The sequence below is a fragment of the Neodiprion fabricii genome, chromosome 4 (assembly GCF_021155785.1).
Source record: "Neodiprion fabricii isolate iyNeoFabr1 chromosome 4, iyNeoFabr1.1, whole genome shotgun sequence".
Taxonomy (NCBI): Eukaryota; Metazoa; Arthropoda; class Insecta; order Hymenoptera; family Diprionidae; genus Neodiprion; species Neodiprion fabricii.
In genome coordinates this window covers 2985389-3007829 of record NC_060242.1, presented here as the reverse complement: position 1 = coordinate 3007829, position 22441 = coordinate 2985389, and the positions used below count along the sequence as shown (strand labels likewise).

At 38.3% G+C, this 22441-nt stretch overlaps 7 protein-coding genes and 1 long non-coding RNA gene across 11 annotated transcripts; 4 read left to right on the top strand and 4 right to left on the bottom strand.

The window, feature by feature from the left end:
• Positions 1–667: 667 nt before the first annotated feature.
• Positions 668–3597, bottom strand: LOC124180602 (cytoplasmic phosphatidylinositol transfer protein 1). 3 transcript variants are annotated; one of them, XM_046566328.1, is made up of 9 exons: positions 3491–3597; positions 3277–3328; positions 2817–2965; positions 2588–2709; positions 2432–2439; positions 2290–2361; positions 2111–2209; positions 1878–2033; positions 668–1768 (listed from the first exon to the last, which is right to left on the bottom strand). In XM_046566328.1, exons 1-9 carry the CDS (start codon positions 3532–3534, stop codon positions 1514–1516), a joined length of 957 nt encoding a protein of 318 aa, XP_046422284.1. In that variant the 5' UTR covers positions 3535–3597; the 3' UTR covers positions 668–1513. The 3 variants fall into 3 exon arrangements, with proteins under 3 accessions (XP_046422284.1, XP_046422285.1, XP_046422286.1); XM_046566329.1 differs by having other exon boundaries at positions 2621–2709; positions 3491–3592; XM_046566330.1 differs by lacking the exon at positions 3277–3328 and having other exon boundaries at positions 3491–3593.
• Positions 3598–3693: 96 nt separating this feature from the next.
• Positions 3694–7239, top strand: LOC124180608 (derlin-2). Its single transcript, XM_046566339.1, has 7 exons — positions 3694–3943; positions 4126–4191; positions 4283–4450; positions 4545–4667; positions 4757–4920; positions 5010–5170; positions 6795–7239. The coding sequence occupies exons 1-6, from the start codon at positions 3851–3853 to the stop codon at positions 5110–5112; spliced, it is 717 nt and encodes a 238-aa protein (XP_046422295.1). The 5' UTR covers positions 3694–3850; the 3' UTR covers positions 5113–5170; positions 6795–7239.
• LOC124180604 (protein phosphatase PTC7 homolog) lies at positions 6443–9628 on the bottom strand. Its single transcript, XM_046566332.1, has 5 exons — positions 9043–9628; positions 7639–7818; positions 7342–7540; positions 6768–7024; positions 6443–6632 (listed from the first exon to the last, which is right to left on the bottom strand). The coding sequence occupies exons 1-5, from the start codon at positions 9266–9268 to the stop codon at positions 6583–6585; spliced, it is 912 nt and encodes a 303-aa protein (XP_046422288.1). The 5' UTR covers positions 9269–9628; the 3' UTR covers positions 6443–6582.
• A 144-nt stretch (positions 9629–9772) lies between these two features.
• LOC124180590 (probable tRNA (uracil-O(2)-)-methyltransferase) lies at positions 9773–12452 on the top strand. Its single transcript, XM_046566304.1, has 4 exons — positions 9773–10032; positions 10151–10243; positions 10336–11408; positions 11467–12452. The coding sequence occupies exons 3-4, from the start codon at positions 10446–10448 to the stop codon at positions 12358–12360; spliced, it is 1857 nt and encodes a 618-aa protein (XP_046422260.1). The 5' UTR covers positions 9773–10032; positions 10151–10243; positions 10336–10445; the 3' UTR covers positions 12361–12452.
• Positions 12453–12614: 162 nt separating this feature from the next.
• LOC124180606 (60S ribosomal protein L23a) lies at positions 12615–20254 on the bottom strand. The gene is made up of 5 exons (XM_046566335.1): positions 20185–20254; positions 14236–14304; positions 13502–13776; positions 13131–13258; positions 12615–12950 (listed from the first exon to the last, which is right to left on the bottom strand). Exons 1-5 carry the CDS (start codon positions 20237–20239, stop codon positions 12689–12691), a joined length of 789 nt encoding a protein of 262 aa, XP_046422291.1. The 5' UTR covers positions 20240–20254; the 3' UTR covers positions 12615–12688.
• On the top strand, positions 14558–16276 carry LOC124180609 (lysophospholipase-like protein 1). 2 transcript variants are annotated; one of them, XM_046566340.1, is made up of 5 exons: positions 14558–14761; positions 14970–15094; positions 15163–15423; positions 15539–15828; positions 15942–16276. In XM_046566340.1, the coding sequence occupies exons 1-4, from the start codon at positions 14662–14664 to the stop codon at positions 15767–15769; spliced, it is 717 nt and encodes a 238-aa protein (XP_046422296.1). In that variant the 5' UTR covers positions 14558–14661; the 3' UTR covers positions 15770–15828; positions 15942–16276. The 2 variants fall into 2 exon arrangements, with proteins under 2 accessions (XP_046422296.1, XP_046422297.1); XM_046566341.1 differs by having other exon boundaries at positions 14949–15094.
• On the bottom strand, positions 16111–18503 carry LOC124180613. Its single transcript, XR_006870292.1, has 2 exons — positions 18363–18503; positions 16111–17676 (listed from the first exon to the last, which is right to left on the bottom strand). It is a non-coding gene; the product is annotated as an uncharacterized LOC124180613 (long non-coding RNA).
• LOC124180597 lies at positions 16420–22372 on the top strand. The gene is made up of 4 exons (XM_046566321.1): positions 16420–17299; positions 21012–21356; positions 21431–21668; positions 21755–22372. The coding sequence occupies exons 2-4, from the start codon at positions 21017–21019 to the stop codon at positions 22359–22361; spliced, it is 1185 nt and encodes a 394-aa protein (XP_046422277.1). The 5' UTR covers positions 16420–17299; positions 21012–21016; the 3' UTR covers positions 22362–22372.
• The last annotated feature ends 69 nt before the right edge of the window (positions 22373–22441 follow it).

Here is a 22441-nt window from a genome sequence, read left to right as displayed (position 1 = left end):
GTTTTAAAATCGCGAAATAACTGTTTTTCCTCGTTGTCGGTACGAATCGTTACGGTAACGTTAGTAACTTCAACGTGATTGCATTTACGCCTAAATACTTTATTCTTCACAACTCAAACTTATAGAAATAGACGATTTTGCCCGCCTGCTGAACATGAAAAAAACACGTCATTTTTCGCAATGAATGACGTGCGCGTTTGGAAATGCCGAATCATTTCTCCACTAGCGGGCAAAAACAGTTTTTATTCACTAGTGAAATACTACTTCGCTTCTAGTCGACAAATGGTTCGCTATTTCCAAACGCGCATGTCATTCGTTGAGAATAGCGTCGTCTGTTCATTTTCAGCAGGCGGCCAAAGTTGCCTAATTGTACATTTTTATTGTAAAGAATATCGTGTGCAACGACGATTCTCAGTTCGTAATTCGTATTATATCCGCACTCGACTTCGGCTGGTACGGCTAACTTCACACTTCCTCACGACCAGAATCGTCATTTTTGCCCACTCGTTGCACAATATACTATTCCCGTTTTCATATCGACTGACTGTAATTTCGATTCGACAAAACAGGATATATTTGGTTGATGACACCAGATACACCAGATCATGGATAAAAATACCTATTTAACCAGTGATTTATTTCACTAATGGTGAAAAAATAGCAGCAGTAAAATAATAAATTCAAATTTTTATTGACATGAAATACAGCTGACAAAGGTTTTTCTTTTTGTTTTTTCTACACTTGTTTTAGAATACTGTAAATTCTTCTTGTGACATTGTACAAGCCCATTCACGTAATCGAGGAAAGATTTTGGTAACAGTCGTGGTCTGCAAGTTGCTGTTGGAATGAAAGAAAAAGAAAAAAAAAGACTAACAGTGAAATAATACTTAATTTATATTAACACCGTAACACACAGAAACGCGATTATAGGTATAACATTGCGTAGGCTAATATTGTATATTTTGATTTTAAAATTAAATTAAAAGGAACGATCAATTTGCGTTATTGTTATTGTAAACGACAAAAATACTTATCCTGAATAACATTCACAAGAAAGGACATTATTGTGAAACTATGTTCAATTCTAGTACGAACAAGGAATACCGGCAAGATCGACGTCACGAAGATTGTATTTATACCGGTAGCGAATTTACATCCGCATGGCCTTACAATTGCATAAAACAATCAACACCTCGCTATTCTAACTATACATTGCACTACATTTTGACTACAATAAAATCCGTGTGTTAATTTACGTGAAAAGTATATATCTCACAGATTATTTTGATTGCTTGGATACTTGGAAATTAATCAATTTTTTGACAGGGAAAAAATTGAAGTTTTTACAAATATCAAATTGTGCATTACGTGTTGTATACGAACACCCGAACGGTTCCCGGTTCGTCGATAATAAATACAATAATATACTCGTTATTTTTAGAATGTAAATGATCGAGGTGTGGCGATTGCTGGCTACAAATGTCGATACATTTTGTAAGAGGTTTCGTTCGGGCTATGACCAGGAGAACCATGAACGATTTACTGCTTCCTTTGCAGTTTCTTGGTTAGGCGATGACGGAACAGAGGTTGAAGGTGTAGTAGGTGTGGTGGGCGACACAGGTTCAGTAGGCTTGACGTTGACTTTATTGTTGGTTTCCGCTTGCATGTTCGACTCGTATTGCCGTACGTCTTCCAGTGTCATTCCGTACCAATCGTCTATCCACGCAAAGGCTTGTCGATGTCCAAGTAAAAGAATATCCCTTATACACTGTGAAATATTTTTGAAAATCAGTTATTTGCACAGCTGAGTGTTGGGATTGACTGTGCAGCCTTTGGCTAGAATTCTAATCGACAATCGGAGGGAAGTAATTTCTCACTCTGTGAATAAACTCCTCGACTCGTGTCCGCATTCCCCAGACATCGAACGAAGCCTGAACCAATTTATACGAGCACATTATAGGCTGCGTAACATCTCTCCATCCTTCAACGAGAGGACCTCGTCCAGTTACTTTCGATTTAAAGTATTTTGGATCCTGAGTAGAAAATGAAGAGTTGCATTCAGTCTAATGCGAATAACGTATGACAGACGCTAAAAGTGCAGGAAACATACCTCCTCCTCTTTGTAGTGCTTGGCAGCTATTTCATCATATGCGATGTCAATATAATCAACTTCCCGATGAATAAGTTCCACAGGAGTTAAATCTAAGCACTACCCATTGACCAGATATTAGAATCAATGATTGAAACGATGACATATATATCATTCAGTATTACAAGTGAATAACTCACGTTTTCATTTGAGCCATTGTTGTTTTCGTATCTAGTATTGATAGATATGTGAAATGTGGGTATGAACGAACACTGAAATACAAATACACCGGTTGTACAATGCATAATGGAATTTTAATGAAATTTAATGCATAATACTCACTGTGTAAACTGTGAAGATCACCATTGCCCCATGTAACAAAATATTACATATTATTTTATTTGCAGGGAATGGAAAAGTGTTCCAAAACAAATAGGGTATGGTTTATATGTTCTAAGGTACTTGGGAGTGATTCGTTGCAGATTTGAATTGAATCACCTTTAATTTCCAACAAAAGTTGAAACATCTCACCCGTAATTGTGAAAGGATAGTAGTTCCAAGCTTTTTCAGTAATGTAAAATATCTTCGGTACAAATGATTGGATCCAATACGGTAGTTTACTGAAATGAAGGAGGAGAACAATAACGGTTGAAATAACATAAAGGCATGGAAGATTGAAAACGATATAGAAAACTGCTTCATTATCCATGGATCAAGAATATATTACTTTGAAAGATGAATCCTCTTCTCAGTAAATTGACCTGTTCCATGAGTGGCATGTTCGCACGGCGACGTCTCAATAACTTCGACACCTTCATCGGAATCAGATTGCTCGTGACTGTGTCGAGCAATCATATACAATTGTCCGATTTGATACTAAAATGATAAACGATGAGAGAAATTTTGGAATTTTATTTTCTCCAACATTACTTGGCAAATACTGTAACTAGGTCCTTGTTACGTGAACCGATATTTGAATTCTCACTCGCGAAGGAATGATTGCCGATGCATCATATTTGGATAAATATATTCGATTGATTGTGCGATTATTCATCCAAATTAAATATAATAATATATGCAAATCAACATGTTTATATAGAATTGCCTATAATCGTTTCAACAGTGGTTTTATTCATAATTGATTCGTGCATAATTGAAAAAAGAATTTAAAATTATAATCTCATTACCTCCTCCGTGGTAAACGGCATGCATATCCGATATTCCTTGGTCAACACCATTCTAATCACGACAAGTTATAAGTTATATTTAATCTGACAAGATTAGAAGTTAATCCTCCAATGTGAAATTAATATTTTTCAGTTATAAAATCGTAATGTAAATTGGGAAAATTTATAGCGAGATACAATTTTCGAAACTATGTATACCGCAAGTACAACATACGTGGTCTGCTTTGATGGGACAAACCATAGACGACGAAACACCATAAGATAAACAAACGCGAAGAAGACGAAAATGCAGCCAACTTCAAGCCGCGCTTATCCCATCTGAAATGAATCGATACATCGATACAGCTGATATCTGATATGCAGCTCACTTCGCATTGCCACACACTGCACACGTAATGTATGTACGTACATACGTGTATATTTATATTACGTGTACCAAATTGAAGTGACTGACAAGTTTTTCTGTGATGTGGACAATGATTACGTTATGATAACGCGAAAGGATGAACGACATGCAACTGTAAAATAGGAAAGAGAATAGCCTGTCAGAGGGTAGAAATATAACCGTCGTTAAATGGCTTATCAAACGTTTAGGCAGGAATACCTGCAAATGCCCGTGGTGACACGAGCTTATACGACTGCTTGTGTCATCACGACTCTAGCCGTGGTATACATACGTATTTTATTATCTTCGTACAAAATTTTCCGTCAGAGTTCATTCGATTCTCGATATTATTCAGATTCCATGTTACCCCCGTGATTACTGCACTTTTCAGTATTGACAAAACGTTCGTCATTACTGCGAGGTTAAATTTGTGTCAAATTAAATTTTTATTCTTTTTCTTACAGCAATTGGACCTCGTCTCTCCATTCCAATTATACTTCAATCCGATTTTAATACTGAAACAATATCAGGTAATTTTCTCAATCAGTTTCTACATTAGAAAATATAAATATCGTTCCACGGTGAGTTAATATCTCTGTCTTGTTAATTATACCTTTGCAGTTATGGCGACTGATCACAACTTTCCTATTCTTCGGGACGGTTGGATTCAATTTCTTCTTCAATATGATATTTACGTATCGCTATTGTCGGATGCTGGAAGAAGTCTCGTTCCGCGGTAGAACCGCCGACTTTGTTATGATGTTCATATTTGGTGGCATCTGCATGATTGTATCCTTGTCTATGAACTTTTCGTCTCCGTTTTATTTTATTATTGTATCATCCGCATTGCTCTAGTTGAGTATTATTCCTCAAATTCTTACAGATATTCGCATTTTTTGTTAATTTATTGTTCCTTGGCCAAGCACTCACCATCATGTTGGTGTACATATGGTCAAGACGGAATCCTTTTGTCAGAATGAACTTTTTTGGACTCCTCAACTTTCAAGTACGCTTGCAGATAATTAAATTGGAAAAATAGAAGGAATATCGATTTTGATGTAACAGACGCATTGTAATTTTTTCCGTTCTACATAGGCGCCATACTTGCCTTGGGTGCTCTTAGGATTCTCCGTTCTATTAGGCAATGCAATTTGGGTTGATTTGATCGGAATGGCAGTAGGACACATGTACTACTTTGCTGAAGATGTATTTCCACGACAAAATGGTGGTTTTCGCATACTCAAGACCCCGCAGATATTGTGAGTTATTCAGATTTACCTACTGTCTTCAAATTAAGGCTCTCACCAAAGGTTAGGTCATACTTCTTATAATAAATTTCTGTGTTCAGAAAAACTCTGTTCGATGCACATACGGAGGATCCAAATTACACACCGTTACCTGAGGATAGGCCGGGCGGTTTTAACTGGGGTCAAGGTGCTAACGTGCAATGATTCGCAGACAAATTCGCCGAATTAACACCACATTATTATCATCACCCGAGCGTTTCAAGTAAATCCTTCAGTTATTTTTTTGACGTATATAACAGTTACTTTAATTTGACATAATGCTGCATATTTTTTGAAGATATTTAATTGTAGTTTAAGTGCTGGGCATCTATGGCATATCCACTCGAAACAGTTGCAATTGTTATGCATGCATCAAACTGTAATGATTTGAGGGGATTTTGCTGAATATTTACAATTTTTAAACCAAGAAACCCATGCTTATGCAATATCTCATTCAGCATTGACATTTTCTAAAGCTATTCAAAAATTGAGTAATAACAGAAAACTACTTGAATGAGTTCCTGCCGTCACTTGTCTAGAATCACTAGATCAATCGGAAGGAAAATCTTATATTCCGATTATCAAGTGAATTTTACGTACAAGTAATATAGGTTGTTATGGTAAAAGGTATGATTGAATGATCGAACGATGCTCTGCTACCATAGTGAGATGACATTAAAGGCATTAGAAAACAAGTTTTCGCAATTTATCATACATGCAATTCTCAAATTATATAATTAGATGTTGGTAGTAAACTTGAATGGTCGTTTGAAAAACCTGTTTGAAAACATGGCAAGCGTTGGTTTGCATCTCAATTGTCTGTGTAAGTTTCGTCATAATATATTTATATTTGTGTAAAATGTCTTACTATCTGTGATTTAGCTATAAAAATAAAACTATCAATTAAAATTCTCCAGGTGAAATGAACTCAGAAGTTTCTGCATCGGATAATGTCAGAACATTTCTAAGGCTTTTAATATTGATAGTTGTGAACTCGTGCGCATAATGTCTAACTAGAAGTAGAATCTTTCCGATTAACCATTGGGGCTCAGCTACAAATGTAAGCAGTATATTTTATTAATAACAACGGTCCATGACTATGATTTCTTAAAATCAAACATACGGTGCAGAAAATTATACATCCAATTCTCACATTCTTAAAACCATTTCCCAAAGATCAGCTTTAATATTCGTACAATCAATAGTACCTTTTCAAAATATTTAAGTATTATCGTGTAAGCGTTTAATTTATTGATACCTCTAAACATATTGTTTTTGCCATCAAACGTTTTCGAATGTACAGTTAACCGAAGTCTATTATCATGTTTTCAAGAGTGCTATTCCTTGAATACTTGAAATAATTCAACAATTTGTCAGACTTTCGGAATGAGCTATTTAAATAACGCTTTTGTCTACTATTCATTTACGTTGGTAGAACGTTCATTGTACAGTAAACGTTAGCCATGTGTCTGAAATGAATTCATCAGAGTGAATTATGATTTGAAAAATCATTTATTTAGATTTAAATAGTAATGGGTTATAATATTGGGATAGAATGATGTGCAACTTAATACATATATGCAATGACATGGACTATAATACAATGATCGGGGCTCTATTATACACATTTTTTAGTTATATCGCCACTGTTGCTAGAAGCACCGTGATATCATCTGGTTTACCACCTGTAACAAACAATGATATTTTGTTTTTCATGTTCTCTGAAGTGAAAATATTGCATGAAAATTTCGCAAGACCAAAGTACGTGTTGAAATTGGTTCAAGAGTAAGCGGTGGCTGCATTTCATGCCCAGTACTAACCTATAGCATCTATTCCATTTTCTCTAGCATTTTGGGCAAATGGTGACATAAAAGCCCCGTCGAACGCAAGACTGCGGGCCATCCAGGCTATTGAATTGGCAACACCCTGCAATTTCGTAGGATCACGCTCTCCTTGGACTTTGCGCATCTCGGTGACTAACAACTGGTCAGGTACATTGTCGAAAACTCCGTCAGTTGCTAAAAGAATAACATCCCCATCTTCCACGCCAAAGCTGGAAGTGTCCGCAGCTTCGGGCCTATAAAAATATTACTAAACTTGTAAAATATTGTCGGGTTCAAACTTCTAGCAGGGAATCGGCATATCGTACACGCATATAATTGTTTGTATTCAAAGTTTAGATCCCAAAATTATAATCCAATTGTAAATAACGTGAAGTTTGTTAAAAAGAGAAAGAAAAAAAAAAGAAGAATAAACATATAATAGAGAATAAATGCACCCTATTTATAATTATTCAAAGTGTAATTATTATGTCAACTGTATTTGGGATTCGAAATGGCAATTAATGAAAAACTAACTAGTTGTTACTGCAAGTAAAAATTAATTGTCTCTCACCTGTCGCTAAGTACCAACCCACTGTGGCCAGGAGGTGGTGACGACAATTGAAACGGAGTGTTGAAGTAGTGCTGCTGTTCCGATGAACGATGCACTACTTCTCCCCTCCTGACAACCACAAATCCGCTGTCTCCTATATTAGCTGCATAAATGCTGCTGGTCTCTTTATTTAATACTATGACGCACGCGGTGCTGCTGCCTAAATTTAATATGTTTAAAAGAAGATGCATCAGTGTCTAAATTTGAAGTCCAAAGTTGGACAATTTCTATTGCGTATATTTTTTAAATATTCCTTACCGGGTATGGGCTGCTTGTTTTCCAATAACTCATAGTAGCTACGCGCCAGTAAACCTGCAGGTTCTGACGGGGTAAACCTGCCCATTGTGACTAGCCTTTCACAGGTTCTCATTAGAAAATTTGAAAACTCTCCAGGGTCAATTCCGTAGTGTCTCCATCCACCTACGCCGTCGGCGACACCTAGTATAATCGAATAATTAAATGGAAACTCAGAATTATCAATTGAAAGTCCTACGTCGGATTTTTATTTGTACGATACTGAGCTGCAATTTCTTGTTGGTTGAAAATAAAGAAAGTTATTGCGGGAATATAAGTAGCAATTCAGACAAGTTGGTGAAAAAATGGTTCACCGAAATATAGTGCATATCTAATTTGATCGTGTTTGTGTAATATTATAGCTATGTAACGAGACAAGTGTATATCTATACATAATGCTCTGGTCACAGGATCGCATCTGTGAATCGGTCACGTGCCACGCGCAAACGTTTGATGTTTCTTTTCAACAGAAACTAAAAATAAACTGACTTGTGAATGCGAGTCAATTTTGGCAGCATGCATTTAAGGTAGAGGGAAGGACGGGTAATATTTATAAGTTTTGAACGGTTGCCACAGTGTCACATGCTTGGAGTTTCACTGTTGTCACACTTTTTTACTTTCCAAATACAGTATATGCATTATATTCTTAGACAAAACAATATTTTTTTCAATCCTAGGTTGCATTCAATGAGCGAGATTCAACTCGAGCAGTTGCTATTATTATTACTATTGTTGTTATTGAGTAATTTTGTAAAAATTTGATATTTACTGTGAAATTATTATTTATGCGCTGAATATGAGTCAAAGTTTATCAGCATTGCTTGTTCACATTAAATGGACTTTGGAATGGCAAATCTTTCTACACTTCTGAAATCTTCTACTTTCCCTCTAAAATATTTGCATCATTTTCAAACAACTTTGAAAACCTTAGCTGTCGATCGCCATTGTGAAAATAGGTTGAATTCCCGATCAATTGAATTGCAGAGCATATCGTAGCTGTGTCAGATACACAGGGACAAATTGAAATAATCTTTAAGGCTAAAGTATTTCGTCTAATCGTGTAGAGCATGGGCATGGATGCTGTTGAAAGTCATCACTGTTGTGCAATAGGTCAAAATAATGTTTGCATACATTTTGAGCTGCAAAATTAGATAATGTTTGAAAAATAGGTGCTTGTAGTTAGTGGACGGATCGCTATACGGAAAGCGTATCCGATGATCGGTCCTACAACTTTTTATTAGTGGGTAGAAATCGACAACAATTCGCTTCGCAGATCAGCTGACGAGACCGATCTAAATACATATAGATAGTGAATTTCATTGACAGGTTGTGATATGCGTGATAATTAGGTTAATTCGTATCGCTTACCCAGCACTTCGACAGTTTTGAATTTAGCGTTGAACCAAGCATCGTCCCCGAATTGTCCCTTACGTATTCTGCCGCGAGCAAAGTCTTTCGGAAATCCACATACCGCGGAGATGAAGGATGCCTCACGTCGTTTATTTGCGCAAGGGTCGGTGCATGCCGTATAATTTGATATTCCGTTCCATAACGCTCGAGACAGCAGCCTCCCAGTCCAATAAATGGACTGCATTATACAATTGAATTAAAACTTTGACACACGCATGTCTTCAGGTTCCAAAGATTAACGTTGCATAAGAAATCGAAATTAATTAATATCTCATGTTAGATATCGTTGGTTATATTTTCTCGCTAGATACCGCGGTCGAGCGTAAATAATGCTGCAATCGTCACTTGCAAATTTCTCGGACAAACAACCTCCCCGATGTTACCGTTTACTCCTACAACGTCTCCTTTCCGTCGCAAATCCCCAGCAAAGACAGACCCAACCACCACCACCCCCGCTAATTTCCCTTCGCGATTCTCTCTCTGTCTTGATCACCGACAAAACATTATACGAGATCGAAATCGCTACTAGAAAATCCAGACTTAACCTTGACAAGAAATTTTCAACAAAGGGCACACACGTGATGACAATGAATTGACAATGAACCTAGATCCTCGTCAACCGCTGCGTTTCCGACACGTTCCTCGTGATTACCGTCTAACTATTCGGCTAACTATCCTCTTTTGGGGCGACGTACGCGCGAGGTCTCGTGTCGAGGAACATACGCGTTTTGTATAACCGTTGCGTAAACGTAAAATTATTCCAATTGATTTATTCCAGCGGAAAAACACGCCGTTTCTTCGATACATTGCGGCAGAATGGTAATGGTTAGTGGATTATTGCGAGGATCTGCAACCAATTCATCGAAACAATTGTATAAGTATTTAATGCGAGAATGCCGCAAGCTTCCTCGGGGTGCGCAGGAATATTATAAACACTCAGTCAAACAAGTTAGTATAAATTTTCCGCGCTTGTTTTCTTATCATTTACCCAATATAAAAAAACTCCTATAACTATCAGGTATAACCTGAAATTGGAACTCAATATCAACAGGCTTTTTATTTACAGAGCTTCAAGCAACACGCAAATGAACCAGACGCCGAACGGGTCAAAGAAATCATAGAGAAAGCTTACGCAGACTCAAAATGGATTATGAACAAGGTAGAATTGACTGTAGCTGCCATTACAGACATTGCTGTATTTTATTAGATTTCACTTACCTCTTTAAGAGTGTTATCATTTTTATTTTTCAGTATACGAAGGATTCTGGACAAGCCTAAAGTGACGTTGAAAACTAATTTCATCCATCCACTTTGCCCCTTGTTTATAATAGCGAGCCAACAATCTTGATAGGAGTAGAAAGATGAATTGTGAATCAGTAGTTTCTCACGGCAATGTTGATACCTGCGAGTTCTGGAAGGCAGCAAAAATATGGCTCGACAATGCTCATGTCGTGAATCGCAGAATATTGACAGCCAAAAAATTACTTTTTCTCCAGTTAAATGCCGACATTCAATCTATGTGTTCATCTGAATGGTTCGAGAAACTGGCGAGTGTTGCACAACTGTACAAGAATTGTCCAGCCCCTAGCAAAACAGATCATTCACTAGCATTGGAGTTGGAGGCATCGTGCAGTGAATTCTTGAGTGATGGACTTGATGATCCCTTAAACAATGGATCGTATGTATGCCTTCAAAAATTACTTCCCCGTAACCCAGAGAAATTTTCCCATACACTAAATTTGGCAATCATTGACAAAGCAAATGGAAGAATCACCTTTTTTTCTCATTCCATTGAGGAGTCTAAGCAATCTCTGGGACCCAAATGGTCCTACAGGTTAGAACACGATGCAGTACTTTGTAAACTTTCACTGTATGTTGATGGGAATGAAAACGTCTGCAAAGATTCAAGCTTTAAGTGGCTGAAAGACCAATTTTTTCCACGTTTTGTCAAGTGGGCAAACTCCGATAGCCCTGGTAGTAGTCTGATATCAGGCTCCTTGAATTTAATTTCTGCTGAGAAATATGCAATTTTGTACAACAAGTTAAAATTAAAATATGGCACTGCAATGGTTAAAATCTGGCCCGAAAATACTGATTCTGCAAAGTTTGTCTACGAAGATGTCGCCATCGCAACTTATCTTTTGCTCATATGGGAGATGGAAAGAACGAGGAAAAATGTTCAGGAGAAGCAATCGTTTGTTGATCTTGGTTGCGGCAATGGTTTGTTGGTACATATATTGGCCAGCGAAGGGCATCCAGGGCTCGGTATCGACCTACGAAAGAGGGGAATTTGGGATTTATATCCTAAAAGTACTCGCTTGGAGGTATATTGACATTTATTTGCACAAAACTTGAGTCAGAGCCTAACAAAGTATTTTTCAGGTACGCACAATAGTACCTTCGGCATCAAGTCTTTTTCCTGAAACCGATTGGCTGATAGGAAATCATTCAGATGAATTGACTCCATGGATACCTGTCATAGCTGCACGGAGTTCTCATCAGTGTCAATTCTTTCTTCTACCTTGCTGTGCCTACGAGTTTAATGGACGAAAATACCAGCGAGATAACGCAGCTAAGAGTCAATACTTCGAATACATGAATTATATAAAAAATGTTTGTGAGGAATGTGGTTTCAAAACTGACATGGATAAACTAAGAATTCCATCCACAAAGAGAATTTGTCTAATTGGTAGGGACAGGATATATACTAAGGATAGAACAGATGTACAAGAAGCTGCTATTCGGGAATTAATCGATGCCAGGTCGAACGGTAGAAAAGATAACATAACGGATTCTTCTGATCCATCTGATCAAAATTTGTGGTCAGCAGGTTTTAAGCCTAGAGAAAATGTAGAACGAGTAAGAAATTGCACTAAGATTAACAAAGGAATAATTTCTGACATAGTTAACTTAGTAGCGGAACGACTGTTGTGCAAAGTTCGGATGATAGATATACAATCGTCAAACGAAAAATGGAATGCTGGGGGTCAGATAGAATTAAGCGAAGTTGCGCAACTGTTGTCTCAAGAAGCGTTAAAAGAAATGAAGAGTGAATGCGGAGGCGTACAAACGTTATTGAAAAATAATAGTGATATATTTCAAGTGATACAGGGAAAGGTTCAGTTTCGAGTACCTGGAACATGTACAGATGTAACGCGGAAAAAAAATAAGCGAAACAATTCTAAATTTGCAAAGAAGACAAAGCCTTGTTGGTTTCACTTGAATCACCCTAATGGATGCCCGCTTAATGAGGAGATATGTTATTACAAACACTGACTGGAAATAAACAGAACCAATGTATGTGTTTTCTTACTTATTAACATGAAAAATATCACAAGTAAATTGGGTATTATATGCTGGTGAGTTGATGTACCGACTTTTCAATATCCCGATTCCTGGCAACAGATTTAGATTTTATCGAATTTTTCAGTCGATTCAAAATTTTAGAAGTCACGAGAATCCATATCTGCACTGCGATTTTTAGATCCATGAAAAACAATAACGGTATGAAGAAAGGTAAAAAACTTGACTGACCTGTGAAGATATTTATTTATTATCTTGACAGTGTTTTTTCAATTTTATACAAGTACACAATTAAAGGTGTTTATATGATGCCGATTTTGTTAGCAACATCAAGAGCATCGTAGTCACGAGCCAATCGAACGTATGCCTTCTTCTTGCCATCTGGCCTGATTAAAGTGTTCACTTTGGCTACGTCAATGTCGTAGAGTTTCTTGACAGACGCCTTGATGTGATATTTATTGGCGCGCGTGTGGACAATGAAGACCAAGGTATTGTTGTCCTCAATTTTCTTCATCGCAGCCTCAGTTGTTAACGGAAACTTGATAATGTTGAAAGCATCCATGCTGAAAATGAATACATCATTGAATACCATGCTTAATTTGTAAATTGACCAATCTCTTACAATAACATTGCTCAGAATTGTGTTTTTTTTTTCTATTTCATGAATATCAAAGAGATTCCCACACGAAAAATCATCATCAAAAGGCTGAGACAAATTGCTGGAGAAAAAGTAAAGCACTTACCGGTTTCTGTTGGGCACAGATTTGCGTGGATACTTGGGATTTCTCGGCGGTCTGAATGTTTTTGGCCGATGAAAGTGCACCGATGTGCGAATCTTTCGAACACGGGAACCGTGTACACCCTTCAAGATCTAAGAAGAGAAAAAATTAAGATCAATGATACTGCATAACGAACTGAAACATTATTATAAAAGTTAAGTAAGCGTTTAGTCAGTTCTGTGTATAAAATTTTGTTTTCATGCATTCTCAAAGAGATTCCCACACATGAATCATCATGTATTATAATCATAAACAAAGTTTAGACTATGCTGATAGACATCATCATCGATGAAACGGAACGATTCGTTCACACATTCTAATTCCACATATCTTACCTTCTTTTGGGCCTTAAGAGCCTTCTGCACTGGCTTGGAAGGAGCCTTCCCACCTTTGGGAGTCTTTTTTGAAGCATTCTTCTTCGGCTTCGCGATAGCTGGCTTGGATGCTGCGGGTTTAGCAACAGGCTTAGCAGCAGCTTTGGCAGGAGGCTTAGCACTCGCTGGCTTCTTCGCAGCAGGTTTGGCTGCTGGCTTAGTAACCTTCGATGTCGAAGCAGCCGCAGCTGGCTTCTTTTCCGTCTTCTTCTCTGCCTTCTTCTCGGCAGGCTTGCCTGGAAAATTTGCAAATATATTAGATATACCTTGTTTCTAGGATATAATATCGGACGATTTGAGTTCGTATAATGTTGGCAAGGAGATGGTGGATATTGTCTCTAATGTGATCAGTAAATGACGTATGATTTGAGGGTTAGGAAGTACCGCCTCATGACGCCTAAGCACGATAGTTTGTGATCTTGATTTTTGGGTCGAACTGATATTGGACAAGAGTCGCGTTGACCGGATTTTTCTTTTAACTAAACTACATAAACAACACCTCAAGAATTACCATGTGGCTGGAAACGAACGACCGCGTGGAGGAATATTTGTCAGTATATCTTTCGCGTTCGATTTGATCGTATTTAAACATCTACCGATGCGCATTTGTATCTGAGAAAAAATTCTTTTCAAAACCGTCGCATAGTCCATTCGCAACGCATACGTTATTAACCATAAATAAGGTAAATTCTTACTTGGTTTTTCCGTGGGCTTCGGTTTCGGAGCCATTTTGATGAAAAGAACAAGAACACCGAACGGAAGAGACGGCGCTGATTGTCGCTTTCTAAACTCTCTGAAATGCTTCAACTGCAAGAGTTGTTGACTGGTTGAAATGCACGACTGACGTAAAAAGTTGTGATAACTTGATAAATTACGTTTTATGTCCAGAAGTTGATTAGGAAATTTATTTATTGCGCCAATTTATTCTCACTACTGTCACATTTGAACAGGTGCGATGCATTTGATGTGGAATTTTCGCGCGCTACTTGGCTAGTCAAAAACATTCGCCAATCAGATGTTACACAATACAAAGGATGAGCATCAATGGCTGGTTAATCAATTATCAATTTTGATCAATTAGTATTGTTCGGACGTAAATTACTTTGGATTTTTATGTACTAATGATCAACGTCATGGCAGCAGCGACAAGAATATCTAAATTGCATACGATTCAAGCCACAGCCAATCATACTGCTACATTGATTTTTTTTCACGGTTCAGGTAATAATTATCTCAAAGCCGGAATACGATGCAAACTGTCTAACCTCAAATCTTATTAAGCTGAATCATTACCTGCGTACCGCGAATTGCTTTCTTAATATTGTACTCTATCGATCCACTTACAACTAGGGCTGAAATATTTTCATGAGATTCCTAGCTATGCTTAGTATTACTTGTTATTTTACAGCATGAATGTATTTCCTTCCAGGAGATACGGGAAACAATGTGAAGGATTGGATAAAGCTTTTAAATAAAGAGGAACTCAAATTTCCTCATATTAAGATCGTCTATCCTACTGCACCACTTCAGCCGTACACCCCCAATAACGGAGAGGTGATAGCTTGATCTAGATCAACGACCCTTCTTTTCAAAGCATCGTTTAACACTACTTCCGTTTTCAGCCAAGCAATGTTTGGTTCGATCGTTCGGCAATATCAAAGTCTGCCCCGGAACTACAGGCTTCGATCGATTCTATGTGCTCCGAAGTGTCGGGAATAGTGGAGAAAGAAATTGCTTGCGGAATACCCGTAAACAGAATAGTTCTCGGTGGCTTTTCAATGGGAGGAGCTTTGTCGCTACATATGGCTTACAGGCACAGGACATCGGTTGCTGGGTGCTGTGCCATGTCATCTTTTTTAAATGACAACTCTTTAGTTTATGAAGTATGAAAGTAATTACTGCGAGAATAAGTTACTCAGTTATTTATAATCTCGGGTATATCCTACGCTTTTTTACTGTCGCCAAATCGTTCAATAACTTCAATTTAATCTTTTACAGGCTTTGAAGACTGCCACTACTGGAAACACTCCGCCGCTTTTACAATTTCATGGTGTACGTGACGATTTAGTTCCTATTGAATGGGGCGAGGAAACATTCAAACTTCTTACAGAGTTAGGTGTAAAGGGGGAATTTGTACCATTAAAAAATGCGTATCATGAACTAACCAAACTTGAAGTTCAGAAGTTCAAGGAATGGTTGCTCAATGTTATTCCAGAAGAATCCTCCTAAGAATCTCATTATTTTACAAATAAACCTGGAACCGTCGACATAGTGGAAGAGAGTTTAAAGTAAGGAAAAAAATACTATAACTAGATGCAAATGTTAACAGAGAACTCAAAGTTTAATTCCCATCCGAAAATATTTTAATTTCGTCAATTACAGTTCATTTTATCTGTTTCAGACTCAAGGATTGTGATATTTTACATCAATACAAGGAAAAGCATTAACTTTCTTGCACCTCGCAATCTTACAGATAGGAAAAAATATAAACTTGCACCTTGAAGAGTATCACAATTTTTATAAATATTCGTCAAGTCCTTTCGTTTTCATTACTCATTTTGGTTTATGCATTTATGCATTTATACGATTGTACATAGAATTATCTGTGAAATATTCTAGGAGGAGCAACAGCTGTGTACATAGTAGCTATAAATGATAGACAAAATAGGATTAAATCGGGTTTTCCAAACACAATACCAGCCGTGTACAGCAATATATTACATGTCGTTTCAATAATCTGTCGTATTTTTCAATATCTTTAAACTGCGAAACAGTTGGCAAACTGTAGAAGCGAGAATTTCAGTGTGAGTAAAGATATTACGAAAATCGCTCACGTTCACGTTATAAATTTATCGCGTCTCAGAGCGGCTGCTCGTTTAAATACAGCCAGTTGGTTTTCAACATTAAAATCACGTAGAGTATTCAACAGAGCTGTTCAAACTTGGCTTTGGTATAATATAGCATCTTGAATCAATCTGTTGCGCAATTTGTTCAATGATAAATTTGACAAATCATCGGTGTATGTAATTACAAAACAATCCGCATCGCGAAAATGAAAATGACCGCATAACGACTGTTCTGATTACCAACACGGATAGGTGATATTAAAAAATACGTCGAAGTTGCATAAGAAAAAAAGAAGCCAATTGTTACCGAATGATACACAAGTTATTTATTTATTTATTCAATTAAATTACTAATTAACTATACCCTCAACACGATGATTAATCGGGAGTTTGGCGCTCCTTTCTACATCGTCGAGGACAACAAAGGAAATCGACCCCTGCGCGAAGTGGTAAATAGGGATGGAAAATTACGGAGGGGGACGACGCCGGCGTCGAGACGTCTCGTCGACGAAACGAAGAGGAGAAACGACATCGGTTCACCGCCGAGGAAAAAGGAAAGGGACGGCGATCGACCAACGACGCCACCGCGAAACTACCACCATTCCAAAATACCGCGACGACGACGCAGTTGGACGTAGTCGCGACTCCAAACGGCCTGGTTCGTCAGTCGGTAGTCGGTGGTGGCTGCGGCCTGTGGTAGCTCTGGATTCCGGTCTTTGATTTCCGATCCCTTGGATCCCTCGTAAGAAAACATCCCCCATCAGCTCGGGAACCGAGCCTAAGACGCGGCTGTTTCCGGGTTGCGTCATGTAACAGGATCCCTTCCTCCGGGGAATTAGCCCTGATACCATGAAGGGGAAGCCTCCACCCCTAGAGGAGTAATATTCGAGTGTTTGTAGAGATAATCGAGGAGGTGAGTGATTTATATTCCTCATTTTCTCACTCCGCATGCTATTGCGCATTATTCGGAAAATTTTACTACCCATCAGACTCGAGGGTTTAGTTTTAACCCGAGGCGTTGTAAGCGTTGAAATTCAATTTTCTTTCATCGTAAACGTGTTAAAATATCATAATTTTTCCTTGTTCTCTTATTATCAGACATGTATGGATGTATAATGTTATACGTGATGAAAGTACTGCGCATGGACTTCGTTTAGCTGACATCTTAGATATTCCATATCGTCGTAACTCGTGTAAAAAGTTGCAGGACAGCTGATTGTCAAAAGGGTGCGAAGGGAAGAAATTGTGCTTTAATCATTTTTCAGACAATCTGCCTAATTTCAACGCCTTCTGTAAATCAAAGTACAACTGAAATTATGAGCGCGTTAAAACTAACACATAATCTTCGATCGCAAACTCGCCAGCTGTGTTTTCTGCATATATATATATATATTCTCTGCATATGTTTGTTTCTTATCTGTGAGCCTTTTTTACAGTGTGGTGTTATATATGTATAAACTATATGCAGGACATAGAGTTCGACGTAGTGTTATCAGTCATTAGGTCATAAAACGAATTTTAAAAATTTTTTTTATTCAAATCTGGATTACGAATTAGCTTGAAAAAGAGACAAAGAAAGGAAGAAAGATAGTTAGAATTTCAAAGTGTAGTGAATCGCGAGTGATAATCGTGAGGGTGAAAGGTCTGTTAAAGCAAAGGGATCATATTGACATTACTGGTACGATAAATTCTGATTACTAACAACATTTACAATTCTTACACGCATAGATTTTTCATTTCTCTCCGAAGAATATGATACGCGCCTGTTTGTATTATCGATTTATATGATTAAAGTGCGAATAACAATTTTCTTTGTTTTACGGGTGAGTTGCTAATTAACCCAGCTATGTATAATATGTGCATTCATTATTAATACTGATTTCTGCCTAGTTTGTGTTTTATGTTATTTTGCCTCGCTATAGATCGTAATATATTTATGATTCTGATCACGGACAAAAGTTTGGATGAATTATTACCTTTCTAACGCCCGGAAAATCTTAATGAATCAATAATAGAAACGCAGCAGCAACAGAATCACAATATGCGTCTGAATATCGATTGATCATTATGAAACCGTGTTAGGAACGACAGCTGTCGATTGTAATATTGTAAACAAACCGTATAACCCCACCAAGTTCGTATAATTTATTAACTAATCTATTATCGTGACTAAGTATGTGTTGACCTGAATTAGTAATTTCATAACTCTGAAAGTCTCAGTTCCCGCACCCTGAAGCGAAATATTCTGATTAATAGATGATGTCACATAGTATATCACGAATAGGTATGTATATTAATTTCAAATTATTAACGGCATTCTAACCGTTCAGCGTTAACTCATGATATGTTTAGTTGTCAGGTTGATTTTTTCTTACAATTGTCACTTGAAACGACAACGAGACGATATAATCAATATTCTGCGGAACAATACCAGCGTTCACGAACGATAACGCGGTCGGTTTAAATTTCCATCATATTGAAGTTAGCTTTGACTGAAGAATATCTTTCAGTCAACGAAGTTGGTAACGTTATCGCGACGATTCATGCCGAAGAAAAACCGTTATTTCGCGATTTTGAAATTCAATAAACCGTAATAAAACAAAACTCGCTCATATTTCAAAATCTTAGTTCCATAAAAATTATTGTAAAATTAAGAAAATAGTTATTTATAACCTAATGTTTTGTTAGGATAACGTTGCTAACTTCAATCTCGTAAATTTCCAACAAATGTTGCTCCACTATAATTTCTTTTACGAATGATGATGAAGTTGGCGCACCGTTATCGTAACGATGCATATTTAGAAAAAATCTTTACTTGGAACATTTAGGAATCACATAGGAAATTTAGTAAACCATGACAAAGAAAACTCGATTTATTCCCTGATATTTTGTTACATTAACGTTACTAACTTCAGCCTCATTTTTACGAAGCGTCCGTCGACTCTTCGCAGACTACAAATTATGCGGAATTTCTACATTAGTAGAATTAATTGGTAACCACCCACGCCATAATTCTCGCCCATTCTTGTCTTATGCGTAAAATAATTATTGTACTTATGTATCTACGTATGTACAACATAGCGTAATGAGACTTGCGATGTCCAGCAATTGCAAACATTTTAAGAAAGCCGATCAGATAATCGACTCACGTATCACAGTCGTCAACATCGGACACAATAGTCACTTTCACTCGTAATGTAATCTCTCCCTGCAGGCGTATAGTGAACGATCTAATGAAAAGCGAAGGAATCAAAATTAGCCCGAAGATTCGATCATGTTGAAGTTAGTAACGTTACCAGGTAACGATTCGCGCCGAGGAAAAATCATTATTTTCGAACTGTTTGAAATTCAGTAAACCGTAATATAACAAAACATACTCATGTTTTGAGATCTTAGTTCCTTCAATATATTCGTAAAGATGAGAAAATAGTCATTTTTTCCCAATTATTCATTATGATAACGTTACCAATAACTTCAACCTGCGTAAGATTCACTTATCGTTAGGCGTAGAATTACACGAAACGTGTATAGATATAGATTGAAACAAACGCACAATGCCCTACATTTGAATTTCACGTAACACGCGGTCCAAAGATAATGTTAATATTGTACTAATGCAGCTATTCCGAATACTCGTCAGTATGTATACACGGTACAATGAATTTCATCATGGGGGCTGAATCAATGCCATAAGTAAATTTCATTAACCCCTCGTGTGTTCATAGGGATAGGTATATACATGGGTCTCATTGTTGGTTGGATTAGGTTCGTACACCATCGATGTGTTTTCGGCTTGTTCACACGTCAGACAATATTCGGAGCTAGTGACGAGCAGTCTATTTTTATCCTCCATTTCAATTTTCGTATTCCAGGTTCCGTGTTATTCGATCAAATTTTCGAAACGTACCACGATTCCGCTTTGCGAAAATAGGTGCGCAAGTTTAGTTTATCAGCAACACTGGCACATAGCCATTTGGCGCTTTTGATACTTGTTCATTGTACCCACGTGTCTCTATACGGTGCTACATTTGAACCGCATTGCGGTTTGAGATCAGGGGTCAAGGTGAAATTCGATCACGCCGTTACGAGAATTTTGCTTTAAACAAAAAAAAAAAAAAAAAAAAACAACAACTACGGACGTCCGTATGTGGAACATAATTATTATTTATGCACGTGTACCGACACATGTACGATGGTATTTCAGCGGTCTGCAGGAGGGTGCCAATAATTGCCAGACGTCACGTGATCAGTCCAAAGAGCTTACGGTAAACAAATGACGTTCGAAAGTGTCCTTCGTGACCACGAACACATTGAACTAATCGCATTTTGTTATTTTAAATTTAATGCGTTACGAAATGTGAATAATCCTCATTGAATTCTGGTGCATGAAACTGACATCAAATACGTGACAATTTATACTGCAGTATCGACGTGCATACCCGGAGGTTTCGTTGAGAGTTAACGATGCAAATGACGTTTCGCCGGCAAACGGATGAATTGTAACTTCGGTTGCCTATTTGCCGGCGAAGCATCGTCCGCATCGTTAACTCTCAAGGAATCCTCCCGGTGTTTACTTCAGAATGAGGAAACGAACAGAAAGCTAAAATGTCTGTTTCGAATTTCAGGTGAGATGAGCAGCAGCAGCGGTGGCGGAGGATTCGGCGTCGGCGTCGGAGTTGCGGGAGGTCCGGGTCTCGCCGCCGCTCAGCAGGGTCAGGGCGTCGCGGCGTTGTTGGTCATGCTGGCCGTTCTTTGCTTCATATTTGCCTACTGCTGTTGGGGCGCTCCGTTTTGCAGGTCTTTGTGCAAAAAGCACTGCTGCTGTCGCCTCGAGGATCCGGAACCGGATCCACGGTTTGGTAGCACGGATCAAGCCATGGTCGCCACGCCGACGATCATCCTCCTTCCACACGGTAGAATGCTGGTCGTTGACGGGACTGTTTTTACGCAGTTCCAAGCCGACACCACGGGTAATTTATATTTTATAAGCTTGCGGAGGCAAAAATAGAACGAAGTAAATATTTTTTCCAACGGTCTTTCGAAGGCTTGGATCTCGTTGAGCTCGGGGAGAGCGTTATTCGAGCTCAGCGGAATCCCAGGAGTTTGAACCGGCACCAACTCAGGAGCAGCCAGGGCAGTGTAATGGAGATGGATGCCGAAACGCCGAGCAAGGAGAGCCTCGGTTCTTTGGGAGGCTGCTTCGCTCCGCCTACCTACGAGAGTATATACGGAAAGGACGAAGGAGATATGCCACCGTCCTACTCGGACATACTCTTGCATAGGTGGGATGGTGTATACGTGGTTAGATTAATTTTTCTCGTATCAACTGGAGGAAGTCGTTTTTTAAACGTATTATGCAATATTTCAGGTTCGGGAACCTCCCCTACGAGTTGGACGTGCAAGAGTTTGCTCAGGACGGGAAAGAAGAAATCGAAATGCAGACGCTGGAAACGCGGCCGCGTGTTACTGAGAACCCAGCGAACGTGCAGGGGAATAATTTTTATTACGGTGGTATTGGCAGTTTTTCCACGCCGAATTTTCCACAGCAAAATGTTACTAGAAATCCAACTTTGACGGATAATCCACTGGACGAGTATTACGCCGACGTTAATTTGGACGCCTATACAATATCCACTGGCATGATCGGGTCTCACGGTTACGACCGCGAGGTCGAAGGTAATTACGTACTTCGTAACGAAGGTAGCAACGAAAGTTTTCGTAACATTGTTCACAACGAAACTGAGATACAAATTAGTGATCGTCAGTTAGACGTTAGCAGCTTAAGTTATGTTAACGAAAACTTGGGCAACAACTCTGCCGGAGTCGCGGAATCATCGAGGAATCGTTACTCTTCGCCGAGTAGCGATGCGAGATACGACCATAGACCGGTTTTTTCGGAACCTGGTTCCTCCGACGAGGGAGAGCCTGCAGGAGACTTTGGTACACTACCTGATATTCGAGAGAGCAGAGTGTGAGCGAAGAAGAAGAAAAAAGATGAACAATCGATATTATTGCATTGAATTTAATATTTATTATGAGATTATATAACCCATAT